Genomic DNA, 26,738 nt, shown 5'->3' with positions numbered 1-26,738 from the left:
AGACACAAAAAGCCTCTTCCTTCTTCAGTCCATCTCAAGAGAAGGGAGTCATAACTTGTTTCTTCTGGAAGGACAGGACGTGATAGCCAGCCAGCCAGGACAACAGCATTTCTTGCTGGAATAAGCTGTGTACTGATCCTGAACTTTGACCGTGACAAAAACTCAGGGTGCACAGCAGGCGACCAAAAAGCACACCGAAAAGACTGCCTGTTCGCTGTGCTCACCACAACAGCCCTAGAGGCACCACATTAAATCCTCCCTGCTGTGACCTGAGCGCTACACCCATTTTTCCTCACTTGGGATCTGCTCTGCAACACCCAAGCACCCAAGACTGGCATTTGTATTACCGTTATTACTATTACTGCTTCATACTGCAGTAGCTCCAGTTGACAGCCAGACCCATTGGTGATGAAAGCTGCTGTGTGGCCACACAGGCAATCAGTCCCTGCTCCTCAGAGACTACATTGCTCACGCTCTTTTGGGGAGGACAAACATTTCTTTTTCACCCTCAGCAACAGGCTATTGCTTAGTTTCGAGGCAAAAGGTAAATCAACAGTTCCAGAATGTCAGAGGATTGCTATTTTTAGTTACAAAGACACCTCCTCTCACAACAAAAAGTTATTTTACATTCCAAAACTGCTCACAGTCTGGAATAATTTCAGCTTGTAGCTGATCAAAATAGTAGCAGTAGGTGAGTATATTAGCAGTCCCTAAATTGCCATTAACTTACTTGATTGCAAAACAAAAGACTGACAAAAGGGATTCCGATATAAAGTTTTGCCGCTTCTCATATTTGAAGTTTACTGCAAACAGAGCAGCAAGGGCAACAGCACTTTACTGGGTTGTTTTTAAACATTAAAGTATGCAAGCATCTAAGGACATTGAAGTGGGTTGGCTTCAGAGAGATCAACTAAGGCAAATGTAATCAGGATTAGGACGGAGGGGTGCATAGTAGGTTGATCAAGCAGCCTAGCTTTGTATGGACCCAGTCCAATAACCCTAGATGATTTTTACCTAATGACTTAAAAAAAAAAAAGCAAGCAAGCTACAATTAAAGGACATCTCCCCAGCAAAATTAAAACCTGATTCATGTTTTGTGCAAGCATTTTAAAGCAGACAAAGTAACTACAAGTAAAAGCATGTAAAGTTTTCATGTGCTGGGAATGATCAAACTATCTGTGCCAGATGAGGCTAAGGTTTCATTTCTTCTCATTAAAGTTGTTGTCAGTTCACAGCATTTTATTTTTTTTCCTTTATTTTGCTTCTCCTCTCCTTTCTCCTTTCCCTTCCTTCCCTTTTCTCCCATATAACACCATAGCATTTTCTTCTTATTTTTCCATATCAAACAGGGAAACACTTCACAATTGAGTTTCTCAACTTTTAAACTAGGTTCATGTGATCCTTGAATAAGCAGAAGGATGGGGCACAACTAATACAGACTACCCAGGTTCTTCTTTTATAAATATGCAAACCCTGCCTTCATATAATGTGTGAAATAAAACCTTTGAGTATATGTGATTTCTTTCCTAAATTTTAAAATGTAAAAATGACAGTGACTGTAAGTATAAAACGTACAATGAGAGGAAGGCACTCTAGCAAGTGAAACTAGTGATGTCTACTGAAACCACTAGGTGGTTTCCAGGATTTCACAAACATGTGTATGTGGATGTTTGCGGAAGTAAACAAAGCCAGAATTATTTAACGCAGGACTGTTGTATTGTTGCTCTCTTTAACAGTGGCAATATTATAAAATATTTAAATACTACCTTTTAGAATATGGCTTTCAATATAAATTAAATTTCAATATTTTCAAACTATCTTTTGGACAAAGATTACATCATCATGGAAGAAGAGTGCACAGACATTACAATAAACTTTGTAAAGAGTTTTTAATGTGTAAGAAAAGGTAACATTAAGAAACTTGCAATATACAGTGTAATAGCTTTATCCTTGTTCTTGCTGACAGTTATCTTAATGAGCTCCTCAGTGTGAACCAGTGTAATTGCTTTTTAAAAACACACTGAATTTCTATTAACTATTAAAGTAATACTAGATATATACTTATCTCATCAAGAACCTGGGCTTGACATTATGCTCAATTATCTAAACATAAGAAAAAAATTAATCAGAGGAAAAGAATACCCAGAAGAACGTGACAGCTCACCTATAAGTTAACCAGAGGCAGGTTCTGAGCACAGAGAAGCAAAAGGTTCAGGGTTTTGGTATGTAAAGAGCTATCTGAAACCCTCTGCTTAGAGAAATTAAAAGGGGTTGTGTTCTCAAACATGGAATCTTGTGACAACTACAGATACAATAAAAATACTGAAGGAAACAAATTACCAAAGCCATATGGAAAAAAGCAGTAAGATACCAGGATGCACAATGGAACTCAAAGGTGATGCTAACCAATACAGTCACGTAGATGATAAAAGCATTTGACCCTCACGTAGTTCTGTACCATGCATGGGAGGGAGTTTTTCTGAGAACAAGGTATACCTGAGCACTGTGCAAACCACAGGGCTTGCCTGGTTGCTGTTCTCCAACAGGAGCCATAAGCAGATACCCAAGGAAGAGTAAGAACAAAGCAAGCATATATGAGAGTTCCCACCAATAGTCTCCCAATCCCCAGCTACTCCTCAACTGAGGGGATTGCCTGAACCCCTGCAGCCTATCTAAACTGTAGTAACACCCGAGGTATCTCTCTTTGAAGTGCAGCCCAGTCTCCTCTTGCATTCACAACACCCTTTGGCAAGGAGTTCCAGAATCTGTCTCTCTTTAATGTGCCAAACCACCTCCCTCTGCTTTAAACCAAGATTAATTTGATGCCCAACAGACAGCATTCCACATCTCCAGGACCCATTTGCAGACTAGTGCTTGTGTGAATATGGGAATGTTAATGGATTTTTACTCTCTTCATATTGTGTTAGGTAATTCTCTTAATGCCTGGGAACCTACTAAAATAAAAGTGAGAAGCCAAAACACCATTTCCAGATTATGGATCAAAATACCATAAAACAGATCTTTAGAAACTTGAAGTTAGAGTGAAACCATTTGGGAAATCACTCAAATCACTTCCAATCACTACCACTGTTTTGTAAAATCCTGATTCTGAGTACTGTTTCACCATGAGCTTTCAAATCAGTTGATACGGTCTTTCCTCAATGCCATGTTAGACATTCCACCCCTCCCCACTGAGGAATGGACAGTGTATTTGACCACTGTTTACTAACAGCAAATCCTGGGGACCTATGCACATAATTGAAGCTCTTTGTTTTTTCAAGATGATTAAACAGTTCAAGCTATTTTAGTTCTAGAATTGCTTAAAGGGAGACCCTGTACCTTGAAATAACACACCCTGTTCAAGGACTGAGGTTTGAGCAATGGCCGGGTAAAAAAAGAGACACTAAACCCAGCAGTCTTCACAAATGTATAGTTTGTGAAAGACAAAAACCAATAAATAAACAAATAAAGTTTGCCCAAGTAATGCAGTCAAAGGCATCATCAGAAAGACAGACAAACTGGGATGTGAGGAGAGAATTCTTTAAAACTTGAAATAAACTGAAGCTTGGCATAAGTCTAAATAGTTTTCAGACATGTGGTCACATACGTAACAAAGCAGATTGGAAAGCCTGGCCTTCACATTTTACAGCCTTTAAATATTTCCTTAAACTTTGTCTTCTTTTATGATGAACATTATAGCAAATCTAATGCTCTTAAAGAACATAATCAGAAATGCATTTAGGGAATACAAAAGGTATTTTGTTTACATGCAAATAACTGGAAAATGCCTGAATGGATACTATAGTTCATCATCAGTACGAAAAAATTACAGTCCTCTCTAGATATAGGACTGCATGTCAAGGACAAGTAGCGTTAAGTTCACTGCTCTGACATACAGTCATCAGAAGAACTGAGTAGCAGTCTGTGGTCAGGCTGATGAAGACCACAAAATGGTGGGCTGCAACTCCTGTGGCAAGCACAGCAGTGTGTTTTATTTTATAGGCTACTAGAGAAGACTTAGAAAAAACAAACTGACATTTTGGGTTTTCTGGTTAACTATTTAAAAAAAGTTTTTGCCTGCAAAATTAATAGGTATGTTTTATATTGACAACATTATGCACTCCTAACTGATGGCAGCAGTTTTACACAGTGTTACACAGTCTAAGAACGATACCCAAAATTTCAAACACAATAGTCTGCTTCCATCAGAAATAAATTTCAGAAAGATGAGTTAACAACAAGAAGTCCCTCTGGTTTAAATAAAATCACTATAGAAAGGGACTAAGTATACTGACGGATTATTGAAAAAAAAAATAGAAAAGGAAAAAAATATCAGCACTAACATAACGAAATACACTTAAGAAAATGGCTAGCAGATGTTGTAAAGCTAAAAAAATATGTGTTTGTTTTCTCTGTTCTTTGTGAAATCTAACCTGATGCAAATTTTTTTGAAAAATGTGTGTATCTTATCCGGAAAATATAGCAGGTATGCATGTGTTGTAAATACCAAACTTAAACACTTAGACATAAGATCTTTGTCTTTCTACTCTAGAAAAAAAAACCCGCTCTTCAGAGACCCTTTTTTCCCCCCATGATGGGAAAGAAAACCCCAACACATTATTCAAGAATTGCATAAAAAATTTAAACATTACAAAATGTTATACAGACTACTTGCCTTTTGAAACTCTTGTATTCATATGGCACTTTCTGAAAGCACTTTTAAAAAACATTAAAGTTTAAATTGAAAAAGTTAAAATTAAACCAGAATGTCTGTAACCTAGAACTTACCAAGTGTGATATTTTTAACTGCATATTCAAAAATACGCTTCTAAGTAATAAGAGCCATCATGGAGTGATTCATAGCTTCATGCAAAAACATCCCACAATATAAATCTTGTTAACCTTTTGAAAATCCCCAAAAGCTCATTACAAAGCTGCTGAATCCTGGCATAACAAAACCTTATATTAAAGTATTTACTGTCCTTCTAAAAAAGTCCATTACTTAAAAGAAATAATACACTTGAGTTAGTCGGATTTTATCATGGTCTGGCAGACAAGAAGTGTCAGACAGTGATGTATGTAAAATTAAATTATCCTAGCAAAATCACTATAGAAATTCAGGAGAAATAATTTCTCAACTGATGTTACACAATATACTGTTTTCCATCTGAATTAATGGCAAGTTTACAGGGTAATGAGCATTACAGTAAAAAGACTCATGAAGAAATGGTGGTACCTTTCCTATCCTACTCCTTTTCCCAAGTTCTAGGAAACTACATGCAAAACCCTTGAAGACAGTGGTTTTCAAATGGATTTGTTGCACAAAAGCTGATGACATTTCTTCTCCAAACGAGTGACCTGTTACAAGAATGCTGCATATTAAATTCTACTTACTGAAAATATGCATTTATGACATTTAAATTATATTCCTTAATGTAAGCACCTAATTTCATTACAATTCCTATCTTGATCTAACTTTATAGTCATTAGCAAATAGAACAGTGTGAATATTTGAGAGTAGAAGCACAATGTCTGAGTCGATTATGAAACTCCAAGTAAAAGCACAGTAAAACGCTGGCCTTACTGAAGTCAGGGAAAGAGCTGCTGTAGACTTCACTGACACCACTATTACATTCTCTACATCGATCTTCATCTGCCATGAAGATGAAATTAATGACATTTCCTGTGTTCTACAAACACTTTTTCCAGGTTTTTTACAACCCATTCTTGAATTCCTTCTTCAGTTCTCACTCCAGTAAATGAAGTAAGACGAAGATCTGTCTCAGGGCTTGTCCTACATTTTGGGAGAAAATGTACAGAAGGAAGCCTTCAGTGACAGATTATTGCCAGTGAATAATGATTATTGCCAATGAATAGCAATGTGAAAGCCAGAACCTTCACTACAGTATTTAAAAAGCAAGAATTTTCAATGGACTACGTTACACACTTATTTATTTGAAAGTACTATCTTCTCAATGAGAAAAGAATACTTTCCAACTCTTAAATTTCCCTATTCTATTGTGCACGTGCATGGCAGAAAGACTTGTAGTTATTGCTAAGATAGTAGTAATTTTTAAAATGCTTATAATGTTCTTTCTCAGTGGAGAGTAATTGCTGTTGCATACTGTAAACCTGCTTATGAACTATGGGGGGAGCATCCACTTAGCCATTTTCCACTTATCTCTATTTAAAAATAAACCCCCAAACATATTTTACTTACATTCCCTAAATGCATTTTTGATGTTGTTCTTCAAAAGCATCAGATCTGCCACAGCGTTTTTCATAAGAGACAACAAACATTTTTAAAAATCAGGTTTCAAGACAGGAAAGCGAAACTTTCAGGTTTGCTTTGTTACATTCATGTGTGTGATCACTCATCTGAAAACTCTTTAATTCAGGGATATACCAAGCTTCAGTTTATGAGAACAGAATGCGTCTGTCTCAGGCTCAGTACTCAACTGCAAGACGTATTTTGTCCATTCTCCCCCTCCAGAAGCATCCCTTTATCTCAATGTTTGCTCATCATTTCAGTTACACGTATGTAACACTGGTTAGGCAAGTTTTGACACTTAGAACTGGCAGACCTGCAAAAGTATACTGACAAACAGTGTCTACAAAACCTGTAGGTCCAGCTTTTCACTTGTCAGCTTCTAATGTCATCAAGTACCCAATATTAGGTGTTCATTAACTCCATCTGTATTGCTGTGAGAACTCTATTTTGACTGCATTCTAAGAAAAAGGAAGAGTAGTTTGGACTTCATTAACTCAACATTTGCCTTTCATTTTTATCTTCTTGCTTGCAAAAATCGTACCTGGTGCACTCATTTTGCTTTTTATTTTTCATTTTATTCACTTTTAATTAAGGGCTTCTACACTTCTGAAATGCTCCCATGCTATCTGTAACTTTGAAGTTCCCAAAATGATCTTGGAAATCTTCAACTCTTTCTTTGTGAAAAAGCTATAAGCACATACAATTACAGACATGTGCCATAAAATAACCAGACCAGTATATGTTTTTAAAGCTGAGATATCAAAATATTCAAAATATTTTTCCTATGGCAACTGCAAAATGTAGTAAAGCCTAGCTTTACTACCAAAGGCCAAATTCTACAATCTTCTGTCAGAAAAACTTCTCTAGATTGCATTAGAAACTTGAGGCTTTTGGGCAGTGCCTACAAGAGGAGAATTCTTACTGCAGTAAAAATGTAACATATGGGCAGAGAAATTATCTATCAAAAATCAGAATAATACAGCCTATTATTTTAGGCAACCAGTTTGGTTTTGGATTAGATTCTGCTCTCGTATTCCAGTGACTCAGTAACAGAATCTAAGCTATCATTTTCATTCATTAGGAAAGGAGTCCTGTCTGGCTCTTGATGGTGGTTTTTATGCAGTTTTTATAGAGTTTGAGAGATTTTTATTTCATCTATGCTTCTTTTTCACATTCACACTCATGTAGGGAATTTAATTCCTATAATGAGAAACAGAAGATATAAACTGCTTATAATGAAAAGTGCTGGACACCTACAGCTGTACCAACAGTCATCTTCTGCAATAAACCTTTCCCTTCGCCTGGCCATTATTTTCTTTGCACATACTTGTTCTGCCCACTTCTTTCAAAAGAAATGCAGAAAATGTAGGTCCTTCCAATTAGGCTTTGTGTTTCACTGAGCTTAGCAGAGCTGCCCTGCCAGGGGGAAGTCTAGGGAGCCAGGTCTGGTTAGAGTGCTAGTGGGAATTCTCCATAAAACCCCTCTCCATAGGAAGCGACACCCGGAACATAAAAGGGCGAGGATAAAGTGGGTACACTGCAATTCCTTCCCCATCTCTTGTCATCACATAGCACAAGCTACTAATTGCCCCCTCCAAAACCACAGCAAAATCAAGCCCTGTAGTAAAAGGTCAAAAAACACAGTTTAACATGAGACAGAAGAGAGCACAAGAGAGAGCTGGAGAGACCGAGTTACATGTCAATGCTTTTAATTTATTCCAAAACAGGTATTTACTAAATGAAATTATCATGCCTAGAATGCCTGCAGAAGAATGCAAAAACATTCTAGTGGGCCCTGCCAATGCAGCCTAGGGATACTAACTCCTTCCTGATCCTCATGTAGCAGTGATGCTAATCCAGAGCCTGACACACCAACCAAGGGTCAGGTATTCCACTTCATTCCACAAAAAGCCTCAGTGCCCTCTGCCTCCATCTTACATTGATCTGTGCCTAACCTCCACATCAATGGACAGCAAAGAAACCATAAAAACAGAAGTAAAATCTTTGGCACATCTTTGCATATTATCAAATAATACCTTTTGCTATGAAAGCATGCATTTAAATAATACACTGTTTCTCCCCATGAATTTTACTCTCTACCTCAACTTAAAAGACCAGCTACTTCCCTAAACTTAGAAGACCAGCTTTGCTGGTGAATGCAGCTGTTACCCCTTGTTGGCCAATAAAAAGCATGGGATCCTTCTAGAGAAAAGAAAAGGATATTTGACCTGCCCGGTCAGTAAAAATAAACTGTCCCTTGAGCATAACACCAGGAATTCACTCTTGTTTGTCATGACTTCCCCTGTGTAGCACAGGCTGTATTTTACACACAGGGTTTTAAAAGGTCCCATTTATGGCATTTGGCTCTTGATATATGCATTAACAGAGTATCAGCAGAACATTTTCTTTTCTTATGCAGTTTGATGAATACTAAACCAAATTCTGAAAGTCTGAAACTCTCCAGCTATCTTTATGATCTCCACATAATAACTATATCTTTTTAGACACCCTGTTCTGGGATTAGAATATACGGGTTTTTTCAACACAGCTCATTTATGTATAGCCTTCAAATGCTTTGCAACTGGCAGGGATAACACAGTTAAGGGACATAAAATGCTTAATGGTCATTTCAACTCCAGATCTTCAGCCCACCTGCAGACCTAGTCAATTATTATCTGAAAAGTACTGGGTAATCTTTGTCAAATGAATTTGACTGTCTCACTTTGAACCTCAGGGGATATGTACATGTTACAAAATAACTTAGGCCAACAAACTCAGCAGAAACCATCACTGCACTGGCAGTTTCAGCAGAAATGCTCTAAGTTGGAATGTGTGTTTAGAACAAAATACAACTTTGTTTCTGAAGGCAAATGAAGCAGGGTGAGAGTTTCAGAGGAAAAATGTTGGGAATTACTATATGCCCCACATCTCTGTGCTCTGGGTAGAGGAAAGATTTCAATTCCCATCACCAATGCATTCAGAATTTGTTAAAGCAGTATTTTGCAGTAAATATTTATTAATAATCACTCCAGCAAAGCAAGAAACATTGCATAGATGCTCTTACAAAATATGATTACCTGACATACTGCTGGGAGTTATGGATATGTAATCATTCTTGTTCTTCTTCCGTCACCAAAGTCACCTGCCAAAAAAAAAAAAAAAAGGAAAAAAACCCCATGTAATATGTCCAAAAAGGCAAATCTGCAAAATACCATTAACAATTAAACAGGATGGAACATTTTGGATCTCGAATACCAGGGTCTGCGTTTGATGGCTTAGCACATTAAATTAAATGCACCTTGCTGAACTGCACGAGGCAACGAATGCAAGTCAGGTCCAAACCCTGGTGGACTGCAGAAGCTGTGGGTAACAAGGATTTGGAAGTAAGGTCAAAAAAGCTGGTGGCTACTGATGCAAAAAAGAAAAAAAAAAAAAAGGTGCTTCTGCCTACTTCATGGAACGCTTTCCCTTAATTTTTTGCAGAAGTTTCTTTGGGTCTAATGTGTACTTCAGGAGCTTACTTTCAGTTTCTAGTGATACATGCCTATTACTCTCCACTTCAGTAAGAACAGAGGATTCAAAGGAATTAGAAATTCTCTGTCTGCAGTTACAGCGATTCTTCTTCGATCATTTGAAACTCAGAAGTCTATCAACTTTTACAAAGTTTGGAAATGTAAACAGTAATTTTACTCATTTGATAAAAACCTAATTCATATGTACTTAAGTTTTGAACAATGGCATCTATTTTATTACAGAGATAACTGCAGATGTGAGGAACTGGGTTTGGCATCCTAAAGTCATGGTTTTAATATTTAGAGTGCCTCCCCCGTGCGTATGGCAGTGCATACACACTGACATAGTAACTATACTCCTTTTCTGTTTGGTAACAAAGACTGAAGCCCTACAAGCTAATTTTGTGTCAGGAGATAAAATCTTCCATCGGCAGTATCTGTATTTATACTAGCCAAAACATTTTTCAAAGAGAGGTATCGCAGGCAGCGTGCCCTCGTTCAGCCACCCCAGCCCAAAACACAGTGCCCAGTTGGGTGATCCTGGCTCACTGCCTAGTTTAAGCACCAACAATCCAATCCGAGCAGGGACAATCCTAAAGACATTACTCCAGAATAGAGACAAGATCTCATTAGAATTTTTAAATAAGAAATCCCAGGCCTACCACTGACCCCACTAATGCCAGTGGAAATCTAGCCCAGGATCAGGGGCACATTCTCTTGATCGTCAGGAAACATGTATGTTAATATTAGCATGCAAGTGACATTTTATAGGGGAAGTAGAACCTCTCTTGGATTGGCCTGATCCGCATTTTATGTTAAGAAACTGTCCTTTGGCCTTTGTTAACGAACTTCTGTTTTTTATTTCTCTCCACCCATTCAGCACCATAGCCCTGTCTGTGTTTCCTCTCAGCCGCTGTCTCCTCACACAGGGAGCATTTCCCTTCCTTATCCTTGAAATAAATATCCCCCACCGCCAGCAGGCTGAAAGGACATGGAGCACATCTGCTCTCTTTAGGCACAGGCTACAACACTAGAATGAGAAAGCAGGTGAACTGCAGCAATCACATGTACCGTGTAATTAATGTATCTGGGACGCTGGCCGGTGGTTTCACCTAAGCTCTTCAATCCCACCCCCACGCCCCCGCCAGCGGTACACCGGCGAGGGCTGAGCCCTCCCGGCACCTCAGACACCAGAGGCTTTGAAGCCACCCTCCAAAGGCTCCAGAAGATGGCGGAGGGACGCCCCCGCCGCGCCCCGCGGGCCCCGCACCGCCCCAGCCCCTCGCCCCAGGCGCCACATCGCCTCCCCGCTACTCGAGCCAGGATGGAAGCCAGCGCCTTCCCCCGCGGCCCCAGGAGCCCGGCTGCCCACCCGTGAGGCGGAGGGCAGAAGCGCGGCCGACCCGCACTCCCAAAACGGCGGGCGGGCGCCGTGTGTCCCCCCCGCTGCGCGGGCTTTCTCAGACACCCCCCGGTGCGGCGCGGCCCGGCGCGGCGCTGCGCGGTGCTGCGGCGCCCCCTGGCGGCCGCGCGGGAGCAGCCCGGGGGCGGCCCGGCTGGCTCCCCGCCGCTGCACTGCAGCGCTGGGTCTGGGGGGGCCGGGGGTGCCCGTGCGTGTGTTCTTTCCATGCAAATCTCGACCTTCCAAATTAACAGCTCCATTATCTTCTCCGTAATGCATTCCTTATCTTTTTCATCGCTTTATGCCTCATTACATTAAGCGGGCATATCTGGTAAATCTTCAAGGTAAATGAATTGCTAGTCCAAGATTCAAAATTGCTCTGTGATTCAAAAAAAAAAACAACAACCAACCCCAAAAAACCCACCACCCCACAAAAAAAAAAAAAAAAGAAAAAAGAGAAAAAGAAAAAAGGGAGAGGCCCCCCTCTCACCCCCCCCCCCCAATTTACTGTATTTGTAAAGCAAGTACAAAGTAAAATCCACTGAAAATTTTACAGCCGGAACTGGTAAAATATCCTCCAGCATACATGTTACAATGTATTTTTATCTCCTCGCCTTTTCTTCCAAGCAAACCACCCGAGACCCAGTCTAGGCTCTTCTCAGAAAAGACAATATCTCCTTAAACTCTTAAGGGAAAAGCAAATACTCCACTTGATACTAGCAGTGTACAAACAACACGACCGGAGGCAACGATACAAGATCCTTCTTTTGCTACTGACATCTTATGGAACTTCAAAATCCCTCACAGTTTGTCAATCAAAAGATGAAAGGGGATACAAATTTAGATCAGGCCTCCAATTAAAATCAGACTCATCCCACTATGTCATGGGACCCCATGAACCTCAACAATAAGCCATTTCCCAGAATGTCATTGTGGTTTGGTGACTCAGTGACACACAAGTGCTCTTGAAGTAAACAATTGAGTATTTTAAATAAAAATTCTGCCCCTCCTGTAAATAATTAGTTACTAATCCTAAAATTATTGTTTTTGAGCCAATCTATTAAAAAGGAGGGGGAAAAAAGAAGAAATACAAAGTTCTTCAATGAATTCTGTATAAAGGGAAAAATTCCAGCTATCCTGGGAGTTTTGCCATTTTCCCTGGTGAGACCAGGAACTGGCATGAAGGCGGCCGTCACTTGTGTAAAAAAGCTAATTATGAAATGATTGTAGGAAAAGATAGTCTTTGTTTAAAGCATTACGCTAACATATCTGGCTTTGGCACAGTCTTCCTGTGTCCCACAGTATAAAATGGAGAGTATGCATTCTCTTCTTTTCCTATCTGTCTAGAAAATAAGTTTACTGGAACGTACAGCATCTCACCCACCTAGCATCTCCACTAGCTTGATTTCGCAACTGCCAAAAGAAACATGGTAATTGAGTCTATTTGTAATACCTGCTTTGTACCTGATGGTGATTTTACTATTCTTACCAAATGTATTTGAAATGTTTTCAGAAGGATGCTTTTATCCTGCACTTTATATGCCAGAAGTAACTTCCTATTTTTCCTCCAAAGGAACGTGGCACATGTACGGAAACATTGCGAAAGTACAGAGCTATTTAACCATTCTGGCACACCAAGCCTTGACTGTCTTCTGAAGGCCCAGCAAGCTACTACTTCATGTGAGCAAGAAGAGTTAGTGGTGTCTATATTAATTATAGCAAGTTCATCTTCAGGGCAGAGATGCAGAAGATGCTGGAGGAGATCAGATTCTTTTTCAGAGCTTACAACTAAAAAGTGCGTGAACAGGCACAAATGGGGAGGATGCAGATGAGTCACAGGCGAGGCTCCAACATGTCAGGCCTGTAACGTCTGGGAGTCTTCACGGACATTGCAGAGTAAGTTTCTTTCTTGCCAAAAGTGACACAATTTTTATGTTTAAGCTTTGCTACCATCACAGGGAGCAGGCTTCATTAGATTATCTTTTGTGTGTCAAGCGGTCATTGCCCACAAAGAGCTAGCCGAGGTCTCGTGGCTCTGAGTCACAAGCCCTGAGCACGCAGCATGAACTTCAGAAGTTGTTATCTCACATCCCGCATGATCTCCCCATGGAAAGCCAAGGCAGCAGTCTGAGCAACATGCTCTTTCTCCATCACTCGAGTTCCACCTTACTTTTTATTTAACAAGGTAGTCCTCACATCCATACTCAAATGGATCCATACTCAAAAAATGGATACCTCAAATAGAAGTAGCAAAATGCTCATTCCATTCTGATACTGAGTTGTGTTTCAGATCTACAGCCCTGCACCTGGAAAACAATATTCCTATTTTGCCCTAAATAAAAAAAGACATCTTTGGGGTCTTCATCTCCTCTGGCCTGAAAAGGTGACACGTAGAATTAGTTCTCAGGCTTTGGTCTCCAATCTAGAAACACTGTCAAGCCATATTGCCAATTACTGCACTTACTTTCTTCTCCCATAATGAAAGGCAATTAACCAATTAACATTAATCAATGTGGTTAAGCATTCTCCCACTCTCACCAAGTGCCACCCCCTTCACACAAATGTATCAGATTAACCAACGGGTATATGCAAGGGTTGAGCTGCTCTGGGAAAGAGGGGGCTTTTTATTTTACTTTGTTGCTTTGGGGTTAGATGGTGGCTACTAGTCTCCCATAGGTTGGGGGCATGGTAATTTTGTGGTTTGAATCCCGGTCTCTGCCCGCATTGTGAACCGCACGTTTCCCAGAAGCCTCAGGCCTGCCTTCCCACGTGGCAAGTGGCTGCCCCAGGCAGCATGGGGGAACCAGGGCTGCTGCCTCCTGTTTCTTCTCGAGGCAGGAATCAGTGCAAAAAGAGATTTTGCCCCTTTCAGAAGCACTGATGAGACATTTGGCTCCTCGCCCTTCACCAACCACCCCTGATGTCCCCTTTGAAAAGCCACATGGAGGACCATAGGGTGACCTGGCTGATCTGCACAAGTCCCTCCTGTAACACTACCTGCAACAGCCAGTATCTCTGGCTTATCCCTGACACCCTTGTACAACAATCCTATACAATGCTTGCCATGGGAGCTGTGCTGCCTCCAAGGAGAGGAACTTGTCCTGAGAAGAGGGGAAGGATGCTGGCAGACCTGGGGGTGGGTGGGAGCCTGCCCTGGTCCTGGGATGCAGCGGGGAGTAAGTGAGGGTGCAGAGTAGGGTAATGGGGTGTAGGAGGAAGCTCCAGTAGAGTCAGATGGAGCATCCCAGGATGCTGGTCCCTCCTGTTCTGCCCTGGCACAAGTTATGGCACTTTTGTTTTTCTTGGGGGTGATGAATTACAGGATGTGGCATCTGAACATTTTGTTCTGGAACTCACTCTTTGAAATTTGCTCTCACTTTTAACTTCATCTTTAGTGAAATATCTGAAGAAGCAACTCCACACCAGGAAAAATGACAAGGTAGCCTACAGGCTGTATTGATGCCTAAATGAATTTTTAAATTTGTTTCAATGTTTAATATTTCAATATTTAACAGCAAAGTAAAATTAGTATTTTAGAACAGAGTTATACAGAGGATTTTGTACTAATACATATTCAGTGAAAAACGTACTAGGGTATGGCTTATGGTGCATGATACCTATAAAATGAGCAAGCAGTATTCTCTCCCTTCTAAAACATAATAAACAGCTGTGCATTGTATGAGAAATAAAAATCTGTCTAGTTTTCTAGATAAGTTTAATGAAAAAAAAACATCAGAACTGGCTTGTAGACACAAGCTCAGAAGTGGACTTTGACTCATGCTTTTTATTGCTAGTCTAGTTCAAGTCATGAGGACATAGAAACTTGCAATAAAGCATAAAATCAAAACCACAGTGTATAAACATTTGCAGCCTATCCTGAAACACTTGATTGAAATGCAAGGAGGTACTGAGCTTTCTAATATGGATGGCCAGTCAGTAATTCTGTTCTTTCTTCCTCACAGAGAAAAGATTCTCAACCTATGCTCTTTAGAGTAAGGTAATAGGTTTACCTTTTAGGCTTAGAATTTCCTATTTTAACTTGCTGCTTAAATAACCTAAAAATTGATAAGCACTAACAAGTCAAGATTATGGATGCTCTGCATCAGTCAGAATCATATGATGTGCTCAGCTCTGTGCAGGCATCAGCAGCTCTTTCACAGCATGAAAGCTATAAAATTCTTACAGACAGACAATAGGCCCGATATGTTTTAACAGTAACCTCACTACTTTACAGGTTTTTGAAAGAATTTTGTGTTTCAGTAAGTAGAACTGAAGGATGAACAATGTTATTTTAGATGGACAAAGTAATTCCTCCTGTAGTCTCACACTGGTGGGACTTTGGTTCTGGCATACAGTTTGCAGGACAGGCTGAAAGATAAAGCTGTTGTGTTGAATTTAGTATCTACAGAAAACAGACACAGCACCACAAAATGTAATATTGCAGGATAAAAGCAAGATGAAAGCTGGTTTTATGATTTCATCAGATCTTAATGTCTTATTGTATTTGGGTAAATGTATCCTTTTATAAGCTAATGGAAAATATAATAATTGATTTCATCATAACCAAAAGGAAAGTTTTAGTATTTCTGTCTGTTTCCCAGTAGCCTGAACACGCTAGAAAGGCAGTCTCATAGGTATCATCGAAAGTACACAGGGGAAGACTGCAACATTACCTTTAAACCACCTGGGCATCAAGCACAAAACTGAATACACAACCCTTCTCTCGCTGTACTCACAGAAATGAGGAACGTTATCTCAGTTACAGAGTATCTCAAATCACTTATTATCACAGTGTGAAGCTGTTGACTGGCCCTAAGATGTAAAGGCTTTAAGAAATCTGCTTATATTTGGCTTAGAACTCTGCAGGCATAGTGGTCCATAACTGCCTCTTCACTTTGCTTCATCCCCTCACAGAAACGTCAGCTCTCCAGCACTTTCCTTTGGCCTACTACATGTTGACACAGGAGGGCATGAGAGGAGCACAGAACTGGAAGCAGCCTTGTTTAGCCACTGTTCCGATAACCAGCATTTTATTCCCTGCAGCGCACTTTCTTAACATGAAGCATTACAGTGCAAGCTACCCAGATTTGCCTAAGAATAGCTGATCTGCAACTGTGCATTAAGAGATGTTTATATCATTAGAGGTTTAGGCCTTAATTCAGAAAGACCTGTACCTACTTGCATAAATATCCAGTTGAGGAAGGATCCTGGAGGGCCGAGGATGATAGAAAAGCAAAAGGGGTAACATAAAAGACCTCGTATTTAAGTGGTTATTTCTGTGTTTTTTGAAGAGCCTTTGAGACACTTCATGGCTTACATGTTTGTTCTCCAGCCTATGGGAGTTTCATTCAGACAACAGCTTTGACGTAAAACTTTTCTTGTTTGTCTGTTTTGTTCTGTCACCTCAGGAAACATTAGCTCTCCCTGAAATTTCAACAAGGGACAGTTTATCTTCAGTGCTAATTTCTCTTATTACTCACTGAGAAGTGTGTAATAGATGAAGGCTGTCTTGAATTACCCAGTAAATCTCTACAACTGACTAACACGAGATAATCCCAAAGACACTAAATTTCAAAGACTTTTATTGAAACTGGTGATTTTCTACCCTCACGATGAAATGGATTAAGAAAAAGAATGTTGTCTAAATGTCAGGAGGGGATGTACCTGGGTGAATCTTGTTAACAACAATGAATTTTGTCAATGCATCTTATATGTGCTGTGCCTAAAAAATCAGCGAAGCAGAAATGAGTATGTTCTAAACTACAAATGTCACTCTGAATAGGGATAAGCATTACCCTAAAGATTGGTACTGGCATTTGTTTGAGCTATTTTCAGGGGTTCAGATATGAGCAGCAGAATTAATGCAGCTTTAGGCTTTCTGTTTTTCTTAACCAGAGCTTCAGAGAGTCACCACTCAGTTTAAAAAATAAATTCTAAATACTGAAAAATCATTGTCTATATTGCAGGCCTTGAGTTACAGTGTGCAAATATATAGAACTTCGCAGAAACTCTTGGAAAAGAAAACAAGAGATGCTGTTACAGCTATGGATTTAGCCTGATGGGGTTTGCATACTGTGTGACCTGATGAGTTTCCAAACCTGAATCTATTTGTCCTAAAAACTGACCGCTGAATTGCAAAGCCATTGAATTCTGAAATGTTCAACGCAGATTCCAGACCTGAGATGTACGGCTTAAATTCCATTATAACTGGGGGAAAACTTTGAAGAAGCTTATTTTCAACAAATTTTAGGTAATGGACCAGAACAAGAAGTTAGTTGTTTTCTGAAATCTATATCCCTAGCCAGCAAAACTTACAGTAGGGGGATAAAGACGAGCTAAAAACCGGCACAGATCCTTTCTACAGGTGGAACTGGTGGTCTTGGATCGGTTGCCTGCCACTGCCGAAGCAGCTCGCAGGAACTGGGCATCAGACAGATGTTGACAGTGTGATAGGCACCAAAAGGGGAGAACACATTTCTGGATGTGTAGGTTCAGGCCTTATGTCAAGCAGTAAAGCCAATAATACCCCTGGAGGCAGGATGAAGGCACACCAGAGACAGAAAAAAGTACGAATAATAGAAAAGGAGGTTCAGACAAGTACAGTTAAATGTCTAAGGGGCTGGACCAACATATATAAGTTGAGAGTTAACTATGCCTTGGCAAAGTGACAGGGAAGTGAGCACATGATAACCATGCTCAAAAGACAGCAAGGGACGATGGAAGAATGTGACTGTTATGGGAAATTTGGTTAAATAATGCTAATAGTTACTGGTGGACATGTAATTTGGTTAGAGGGCAGCTATATTTAAAAAGGAGAATTCCTGCCTGGTTTTAATTGATATTTTGAAATGGAGAAGCCCATATTGCTATTTCTGAGGTTCATCCAAAAGCATATTTTTCAAAAGAAAAAGTTCAATGACTTCAGTAACAATTAGGCTCAAGTTGGAGAAAGCTTTCTGCAAACATCCCCTCTGAAATTTCAAAATACAAAACACATGTTTTACAGATACATAAATAGATTTATAATTATTATAAATAAATAAAGAGTTTCAAGTTACCTGGCAATAAGCTGGTGGTCATAGAATATGACTGTATTAAAACTATCTAAAGGGCCATTTGCTTATGGTTTTGGGCAGACAGGAGTCATGGAGAGAAGGAATAATACTTGTGAAAATGAAACAGAAGCTCTTATTTTGCTTATTTTAACAGAAAATTGCTTGTGCCCTCTGTAATGGCTCTGTCTGTTCAGCACTGCATGAAGTTAACTGGATTTCAGCTGACCATTTTCACAGCTCAGAAGTTACTCTATTCAAAGTCCTGTTCCTTTTATCCTCATTTTTTTGGAGAACATGCACATTATGGCATACTCCCAACTAAATAACTCATTTACTCTTTAAGGGAGGCAGTTTCCCAAGAAGTGTTGCTCTAACCTCCACCACTCTTTATACTCTTTTTCCTGAGCTCACTGGGGCCCCAGTGCAGAGAGCAGAGAGGATGACTACTTCTCCTCAGAAGAGGCATATATCCTAATGTTAAGTAGAAACATTACAAATTCAAACCTACTTTTGGATGCAGAATAGAAACAAATCACATAGCCTCAGTGTTAACAATGGCCTTTCAGTATGTCCGATAAAGCAGTGATTTCTTTTTTTTAAAAAAACCTCTCGTTTGCTGCCTCATTTAAAATTAACAATAATAGAATCAGGCCCAGAAATTAAAACAAAAAGTTTAATCACTGATGATTTCGCTATCTCTCCCAAGCAAACAACAAAAGTCCACAACCTTTTAACCTTTTCCATCCTATTTGCTAACTACTTATTTTGTAATTAACCCATTATGCATCTGTCATTGTGTTTTAAATTAAATCACTTTAATTGCTAGTAAGTAGGGTTTATTTAGTTCCTGGTACAGTTGTACGGGGTCATGAGTGGGGAGTTGTTGAACCACTCTGAGTTACAGGTGCAAAACTGCTGAAGTTGCTGAAGATAAAGAAGAGTTAAGCTGCTTTCCTTAGGTGATTCGATTTCAATATCTAATGGCATATTTCTAATGGACAAAAGTTTACTGCAAATATGGGAGAGCATTTTTTATATTTTGTATTTTTATACAGATCACACTGGGCATTATTTTGTTTCTTGAAATAATTTTTAATGAAGAAATAATTATGCTAGTAGTTCTAGAAAATGCCTATCGCCACTATGCTTACTTTTCTGTACAGTAAAACTGTGAAATGCAACACAACTCTACATTAACAGCTGAATTTCACATAAAGGAAACAGAGAAGATCTACACATGGAACACAGCGTGTTTTAAGTACTGGTCTAACAGTCAACATACTTTAATATCTTCACATAAAACACCATAAAAACTGAGGATAGGCATAAATGATTTTGTTCTCTGCAGCACAGCCCCCTTCTGCCTCACTTGACCTGACTCGCTTCACTGACCCTGTAGAAAATACCCAATTTTTGCTGGGCTAGTTTTGCGCTGGGTTAGTGAGTTGAATCAGCCCTGCGAGGTGGCTGGTGAGCACCATAGCTGGCACAAAGTAAGTGGCAGGAGCCCACAGCTCCAAGGAGGGAAGGGGAGGGAGATGAGGTTCACCCTGTCTTATAAAGTGGGACTCTGGAGGAACACAGTGCGGGTTTACACCTTTTATAATAAACCAGGGTATTTATGACTCCATGCACTGAAATTACTTTTTAACTGTTAAAATAATTTCTGAAGGTTTCTGAAACACCTTTGAAGATTATAAGTCTTGCACTGGGGAAAAAAACCCTAAAGACAACACAATTCATTATAACTTTTTTTTGCATTTAGATCCTTAAACACTGAAGAAAGTCACTAAAAAGTGCTTGCTGTATGTTACAGAGAATAGCAATATGAATTGGTAAGGTCAGTCTTCCCTTTATTACTAAATAAAGTCAAGAATCTAGTACTGATGAGACATAAGAATAAATTTCCAGCACGAACCCAAGTTCACATCTTTGCTAAGTTATCTAAATGTAACTATGGGTCAAATAAACAATAAATAAAGATCACACATATGAAAGCTGACAGACTTAGCAAGCTGAACTTCCTACATAGACTCTGTTCTGAGAATTCATTAATGATATTAAAATCCAAGATCAGCCTGGATGTTAAATATTTTCTTCCCTGCTCCTACCAGAAAAAAAGTAAGTGTATAAAATTACAACGGGTTTATGGAGCACACCTTAATAAGACCTATGTAACCCTTCCAAAAGACAGCCTTTCTATCCAGTGAAGAAGTTTTAATTAACCTTTTCAGCTTGCTGTATTACATATGCATTGCACCTTTGGGTAGGGGCTACCAAGACACGGTCCATGGGTACAAGATTCTGGTGCAGCATTTTATTGCTGCCAGATTTCTACCGCTGTATTCATCATGATGCCTTCCTTGCTGATCACAGTAACTCCACACCTTCATGGGCAGTGTGCCTGGGGAGGTCACCTTGTCACCCCCCGTCTTTGCTCATCTCTGCACCATACTTGAGCAGAGCACCCCATCTCTCCATTTGCTTTACTAGCACTTCCACTGTGAAACAAAGGTTACAGGTGCAGAGGAAGAAGACGAGGGGCTGCAGAATGATGCAAAGGAGAACAGAGACAAAGTGGTGACTTATATTTTTAATGAGGAGCCTATGGATGGCCTTTAGGGACAGCATGGCCTGCCAGACAGAAGCCATCAAAAGCTCAATAAATGGATACATCTGTTGTATAGAGAGGAAACGTGCAACCAGAAAGCTTATGTTTGCTTAGAAAAGGGGAAGGGGGCAAAGATGCAGCAATGGAATTGAATTATGACTCAGAAAGATATTCCTAACAGCTGTATTCTGAATATGCTTTATATTCATATATCATATCCCATATTCCATCTTATACATATTTTTAATATATGGGATACATAGATCATATATCCCATCTTAATATGACCCATCTTGAGATGATGAGGCTCTGAGCAGGCATTCTAGAAGCTTAGACTGACAGAGAAAACCATACTGGAAGAGCTTTGAGGGTGGCCTGCACGTAGGAGCGAAGAGAGAGATCCACACTGGAGACAACACACAAGCAGCCCAAGCCTCTGAGAGAACAGCAGGGAGAGAACAAGCAGAGGGAAACTGAATTGTAAAGTCCTGTTCTGCATTGCCTGCTTTGCTTGAGGTTTGAGTTGGACATCTGCAGCTCTTTTGCTTTGCCTGGTTTGCCAGCTGTTGACTTGGTACCCTCAGATCTTTCAGGTTTCACCATTGCCTGCATTCAACTCCTAACAGAGGTAAAGCAGTGGGACCTAAGCCATATGCTTATCAAAGCAATAATGTTAGGGTTCCTGAGAGGGCAGAGGGAGGTCAGTACGGAAGCAGCATCCTCCCAGTGTCCTGAGCAAAACCCCAGTATGAGCAGACACACTTTCCTCAGAGAGTGCACCAAAAATTACATGGCAGAATCTATCTACTCCCTTCATTAAGTTCATTAACTCTCAATACTATACTGCCCCAGTGCTCCGTGATTGTTACATGACCAAGGTAACAACAGGGTATCAACCTGAGTTTCTTTGTTCTCCTGAGTCAGTGGGATGGGCCAGGCTTTTGTTTCAAAATGTAATTCTCTCGTCCTCCAGTTTGCCCATTTTCCAATTAATCTCTCTTCCTGTTCTAGTTTCTAGTACTGTTTGTGTGAATGCGTAACAGGAAAACTGGATGCTGCATTTCATTCCTGAGGATATCAGACCCAGGGGCTCCACCACCAAATGCCAAAGCCATGGCCCTAATGACTCAATCTTTGTCTTCTGCTCCTGTGTGCCTGCCACTGGAAGAACAGATCCTTGAGGAACGTAGCTGCGAGGAGAGGCAATCACCATTCAAAGAAAACTTTGTTTTAAGACACCCAGCACAACTTAAAAGGTTAGCAGGAAGATACTGAATGTGACCTGGTATGGAGCCCCAGGGGCAAGACAGCAATAAAACGGGGTGTGCCCCCAGCAGTGCAGCATATTGGACAGTTTCGAAGAATTTGAGTTTTCTGTTCTAAAGCTCTATGTAAATGCACTGCATTAGTAAGGGATGGAAGGCACAAACGTGAGGATTATCCAAGTCAAGCTACCAGATGAGTTCTCTCGGCTTACGTCTGGAAAAATTGCCCTGAAAATGCAGACAACAAAGAAGCCAAGAGAGACAAGGGAGAAGGCACAGGCAAAAGGACTCCTGAACACAAGACAAGTTGGAAATAGCTACTTTTTCAGTGGATTTCATGCCTCCATTTAGCATCATCTCTATTTAATTAATATGCAGTTTGATTTTAGCCAGACACTCAGAGACAGCTTTTATGCCACTCGCATCAGGAGAAGCAGAATGGGATGTCATCTCTGTGCTGCTGATACTGAGGCTTCCCATGATTCATCTCAGCAGCATCACAAGGGTAGTGAAAAGGACAGTGGAAATACATGATCCCACAAGTGATATTCCATGTACTTCCCACCAGGCTTATCTGGAAGCCCGCTAAAAAAACATCCGAGACATCCTTTACCTGTTGCTTTCCGTAGTGTCTTAAGCAGTAAAATATTAAAAGTGATATCAAAAGCGACACACCAATCTAAATTAAAGATGTAGCCATCTTACCATCCAGTGATGGGAAGGAGCTAATCTATCACGGCAATTTTAGAATGAATAAGTTTCGTCAGTATTAATATATGGATCTAATCTACATTCAATGTTATCCAAATTACCTTGTGCTGAAAGAACAAGTTCTGTATAATGAAAAGAAACAAACGAAGCTCAGAGAAAAATAATTAAAGCTGGGAGTTGCAATGGGAACTGGAGTCAGCACTACCTCATGCTCCGTGTTGAAAATCTATTCTTACGGTAACCCAGCTTCCTCATCCATAAGGTGGAGATGATAATACTCATCTCAGTTCCAACAGTATGCCAGTAAGATCTACAGATAAGCCATTGGAATTGCTATTATTAATATGATGTATGCTTGGCATGCATTTTTTACTTCAAAACATTTTTATTGGTTACATTTCTGGTCTACTCTCAGTGTTTTGGGGATCAATTTTCTAAACTTCAGAAAAGTTATTCTCAATTTATTTACTACATTTGGGCATATTCTTTGCCATTGACATTAACTCTGTTTTACAGATTATTAGTTTTATGGGATTTTCTTCTCTGTGTGATGTGGGAACACAGTAGCACAATGATTCAACAAACACCAGTTTTACCAACCAGCCAGATTTAACAGGCTATTTCTTGTTGTATCCTATAAACACAGTGAGAAGCCAATCTGATATTTAATGATGCAAACCATAAGCAGAGGTAGTGTTTTGTGCCAAGATACAATATGTGGAGATTGCAAAAGCTCATAGTGAAATTTCTGTGGAAAAAAAATACAGCATTGAGGCTTCTGAGTTGTTCTTTTGTGGGAATCAAAACAGAGTATCTTTACTATGAAAAGCAGATAAATAGATTAATTAGAAAACCCCCAAAGATATTGACAGAATGAGAGAACACCTCATATATCTGTGGAAGGTATTTGCAGCCAACTGTGCTTTTTAACTTTATCAGAAAACTTTATCAGAACAGGATTCACAGATTTATTTTCATGTTCTGCCATCCACTAACTAAAGAGACTTTGGTCTACATGATAAAGCAGTCTGATTATAAGGGAAGCACAAAATGTACCAGCTTCTAAAGAAGGCTTATTTTTTAGTATCTGTGAAGTTGTTGAAGAATCTTACATAAGAAGTTATTTATAATGACTTAAAATTAGAATTTTCTTTGAGGTATCCTAACCAAATTATAGAAAAAAGATTTGTGAAACAGGATGAGATACGCTTTAAAACCAGCTGCATGGTTTTTTTTTCTTAAACATCTCTGTAGATCTCTCAAAAGTGAGACTGGTATACCATCAGGATTTTCTGAACAGGCACAAAATCTACAGCTTTATAGTCCAGGGTACAGTGGACTATAAAGTGCTGTCCTTGCTCACATACAGACAATAGAATGAAACAGAAAAAGAGTCTTAAAAATTCAGAATGAAAAAGCAGAGTTGCCAGTAATGACCTGACTCACAGTTCCTGAGTGCTTGAAGTTGACAGTACTGGATCATTGGAAATGCTTTAGTAACACAGACATCTCTTCTCTCCTGAACAAACTGACACCACTACAATCCATCAATTTGCTGGAATTCACAGCCATGCTGGACTTTGTTTCTGAGCTATTGTGGTCAACAGCTATAGCCAAAATATGTGTCTCTCTTCCAGTTCTCTTTTTTAAATCATATATCCTTTTACTACATTTTACATGTATTTATTCATTTTGGTTTTATTCATCCTTACACTGTTTTGTACAGTTATGTGCTACAATTCATTAAAACCCTGTGCAGCTGTAGAAATAAATATCCTGTGTGATCCTTCAGGACAGATTTAATATGTCATTGTCAGCATTAGGGTATCTGTCTGTATTACTCATTCTGCCAGCATTAAGATAGTAAGAGAAAAGATAAAGGTCTGCTGTAAGGCCCATTGAAGTAGAAGGAGTCTTTCTGTTGACATCAGCTATTTTGTACCATGTTCCTCTAGCACAGATTAGGACACAAAGAAGAGCTTCTCATGCCGAATTCTGTACTTATTTCTTCATATGCGTTCATTTTTATTGAGCAGGCTCAATAAAGTCTACTGGGACAGTCAGTCCTGCAACCTTTATACAACTTTTACCTTACTTCATGCAGTCTGTCTGGGCGAGGGGCCAGGCCTTCATATTTTACAAAGGAAAGCCTTTTCCTCTGCCTATCTGAGTTTATTCCTTTGCTTCGCCCCCTTATTTGTTGTACTTCCTTCACCAGGTTCAAAGAGCTTGGTCCTTTTTTTGACATTTACCCTTTGGAAGCAATAACACTGGCAACGAGATGGCTTTTTCAAAATCAGGCCCAAAATATTTGCCCATGGGCATATATCATTTAGGGAGATTACCTTTAGGGACAAAACAGTCTGCCTGCCAAGCGCCAGAGCCCAGCTCCCCTTTGACATCTTGCCATGCCGGCAACGCTCCAGCCACTGCTCTCCCACCCCCAAGGCAGTGTCCGAGGTCTGCTTTCTTTCTGATGCTGAAAACTTCCTGTAGGATCTGAGATGTCAATCCCAACCCACCTGTGGAGTCTGGGTGGAATCCCTACCCCTGGGGGAGATGCCAGGCTGGCGGCGCGATGCTGCCAACACTGCGAAGGAAAGCGTTCACAGATGAGTGAAGGGGAGCTTGGTGAGAAATGGCTGAGTGTCACAGAGCAGGGAAGGGGAGGGCAGAGGACCTGCTGGGGAGTACAACCCTGCAGGGCCAGCAGGACCCATCATGTCACCCAGGGCCACAGCTACCGAGGCAACAGTGTATGTAATAACAAGTTGGGATGGATGTGGAAAAAATGGGATCAAGGCGAGGAAAAGCAATTAAGGGTGGGTTGTTTATTTGGGAGGAGGATGGGGTATAGGAAACAGGTATAAGCGCAGCAAAAAGGAGAGTCAAGAAATGGGACAATAGGAGATGCAAACAACATTAACCAGGGCTGCCTGGGGGTATCTGTCAGGCAGCCATGCCCTTGGCCACTGCAGCCTGTTGTCCCAAATCAGAACAACCAACCGAGCCTGTTGTTCTGAGCACACCGTGTGTGCCAGCCTGCTGGTGCGGTCAGGAGGACTGGGCGGGATAGGTGCAGGGGAGCATCCGAGGCCGATGGATCGAGTATCCAGTGGTGTCATGGTGGTGTCCATGCCAGACCTGACAGCCTCAGCCTCTTCCTGGCCTCCTCCTCCTCATGTGCACACCAGCAGAAGGAAACCCTCTCCCACCAATGCGGCATCAACTCCCCGAACGCTTTCAGCTAAACGGACAAAGGCACTGGCACTTTTTCATTGGCATAGCTTCATATGCGTTAAGGGTTTTGCCAGGATAATTTCACTGGCTAGGAGGGGATGATTATTTTTATATGCCTCTACACAACATATGTATGCTGGCAAAATCATCCAAAGTCACTTCACTGCATGTCTAGTCCGAAGAATGAGTTAATGCTTTCAAATTCAATGAGCAGCAGAGTGGGTAATGAAACTGAATTGCCCGTGTTTCTTCACAAAAATGTTACATAAAATTATTATGTTCTTACACTGAAAGTATTATTTTTGTGACAATAGGGACTAGGTGAAAACAGAAGTCTCTTCCTTTCAAGTTGCTTTTTCTACTGGCACTTTTCTAAAATAACCCTTAGATCTTTTTTCAGTTAGTTTCATACAGAGTTTTTCTTCTAAGTATTACCATCTTTAGGTACCACACAAATTATCCTTAAGAAGAATATGTAGCATATCATCCTCAGAGGTATACAAATCCAAATACCCCCACCCAGAGTGTAGACTACTGATGCTGATAGGTGATATAACCAAGGCTTAGTTTTACAGCAGACACAAGTGCTGCCTTCGGGTGCCAGCTAAGCTTCTTAAGTTTGCTTCAAATATGAAGTGAGATATCAGAGAGGAAAAAAAATTGGTCTATGA

General features: G+C 40.2%; 1 protein-coding gene across 8 annotated transcripts in view; it reads right to left on the bottom strand.

Moving 5' to 3' along the window:
* THRB (thyroid hormone receptor beta) overlaps positions 1 to 26,738 on the bottom strand; it is a 179,736-nt gene that overhangs the window by 42,821 nt on the left and 110,177 nt on the right. For all 8 annotated transcript variants that reach the window (XM_064444265.1, XM_064444259.1, XM_064444263.1 and 5 more), the window contains one exon: positions 9,349 to 9,413. In XM_064444265.1, the coding sequence (XP_064300335.1) occupies positions 9,349 to 9,355 (7 nt within the window). In that variant the 5' untranslated portion in view covers positions 9,356 to 9,413. The remainder of the gene's footprint in view (positions 1 to 9,348; positions 9,414 to 26,738) is intronic.

Source organism: Phalacrocorax carbo, chromosome 2 (assembly GCF_963921805.1).
Source record: "Phalacrocorax carbo chromosome 2, bPhaCar2.1, whole genome shotgun sequence".
Lineage (NCBI taxonomy): Eukaryota > Metazoa > Chordata > Aves > Suliformes > Phalacrocoracidae > Phalacrocorax > Phalacrocorax carbo.
This window is presented reverse-complemented; position numbering and strand designations above follow the sequence as displayed.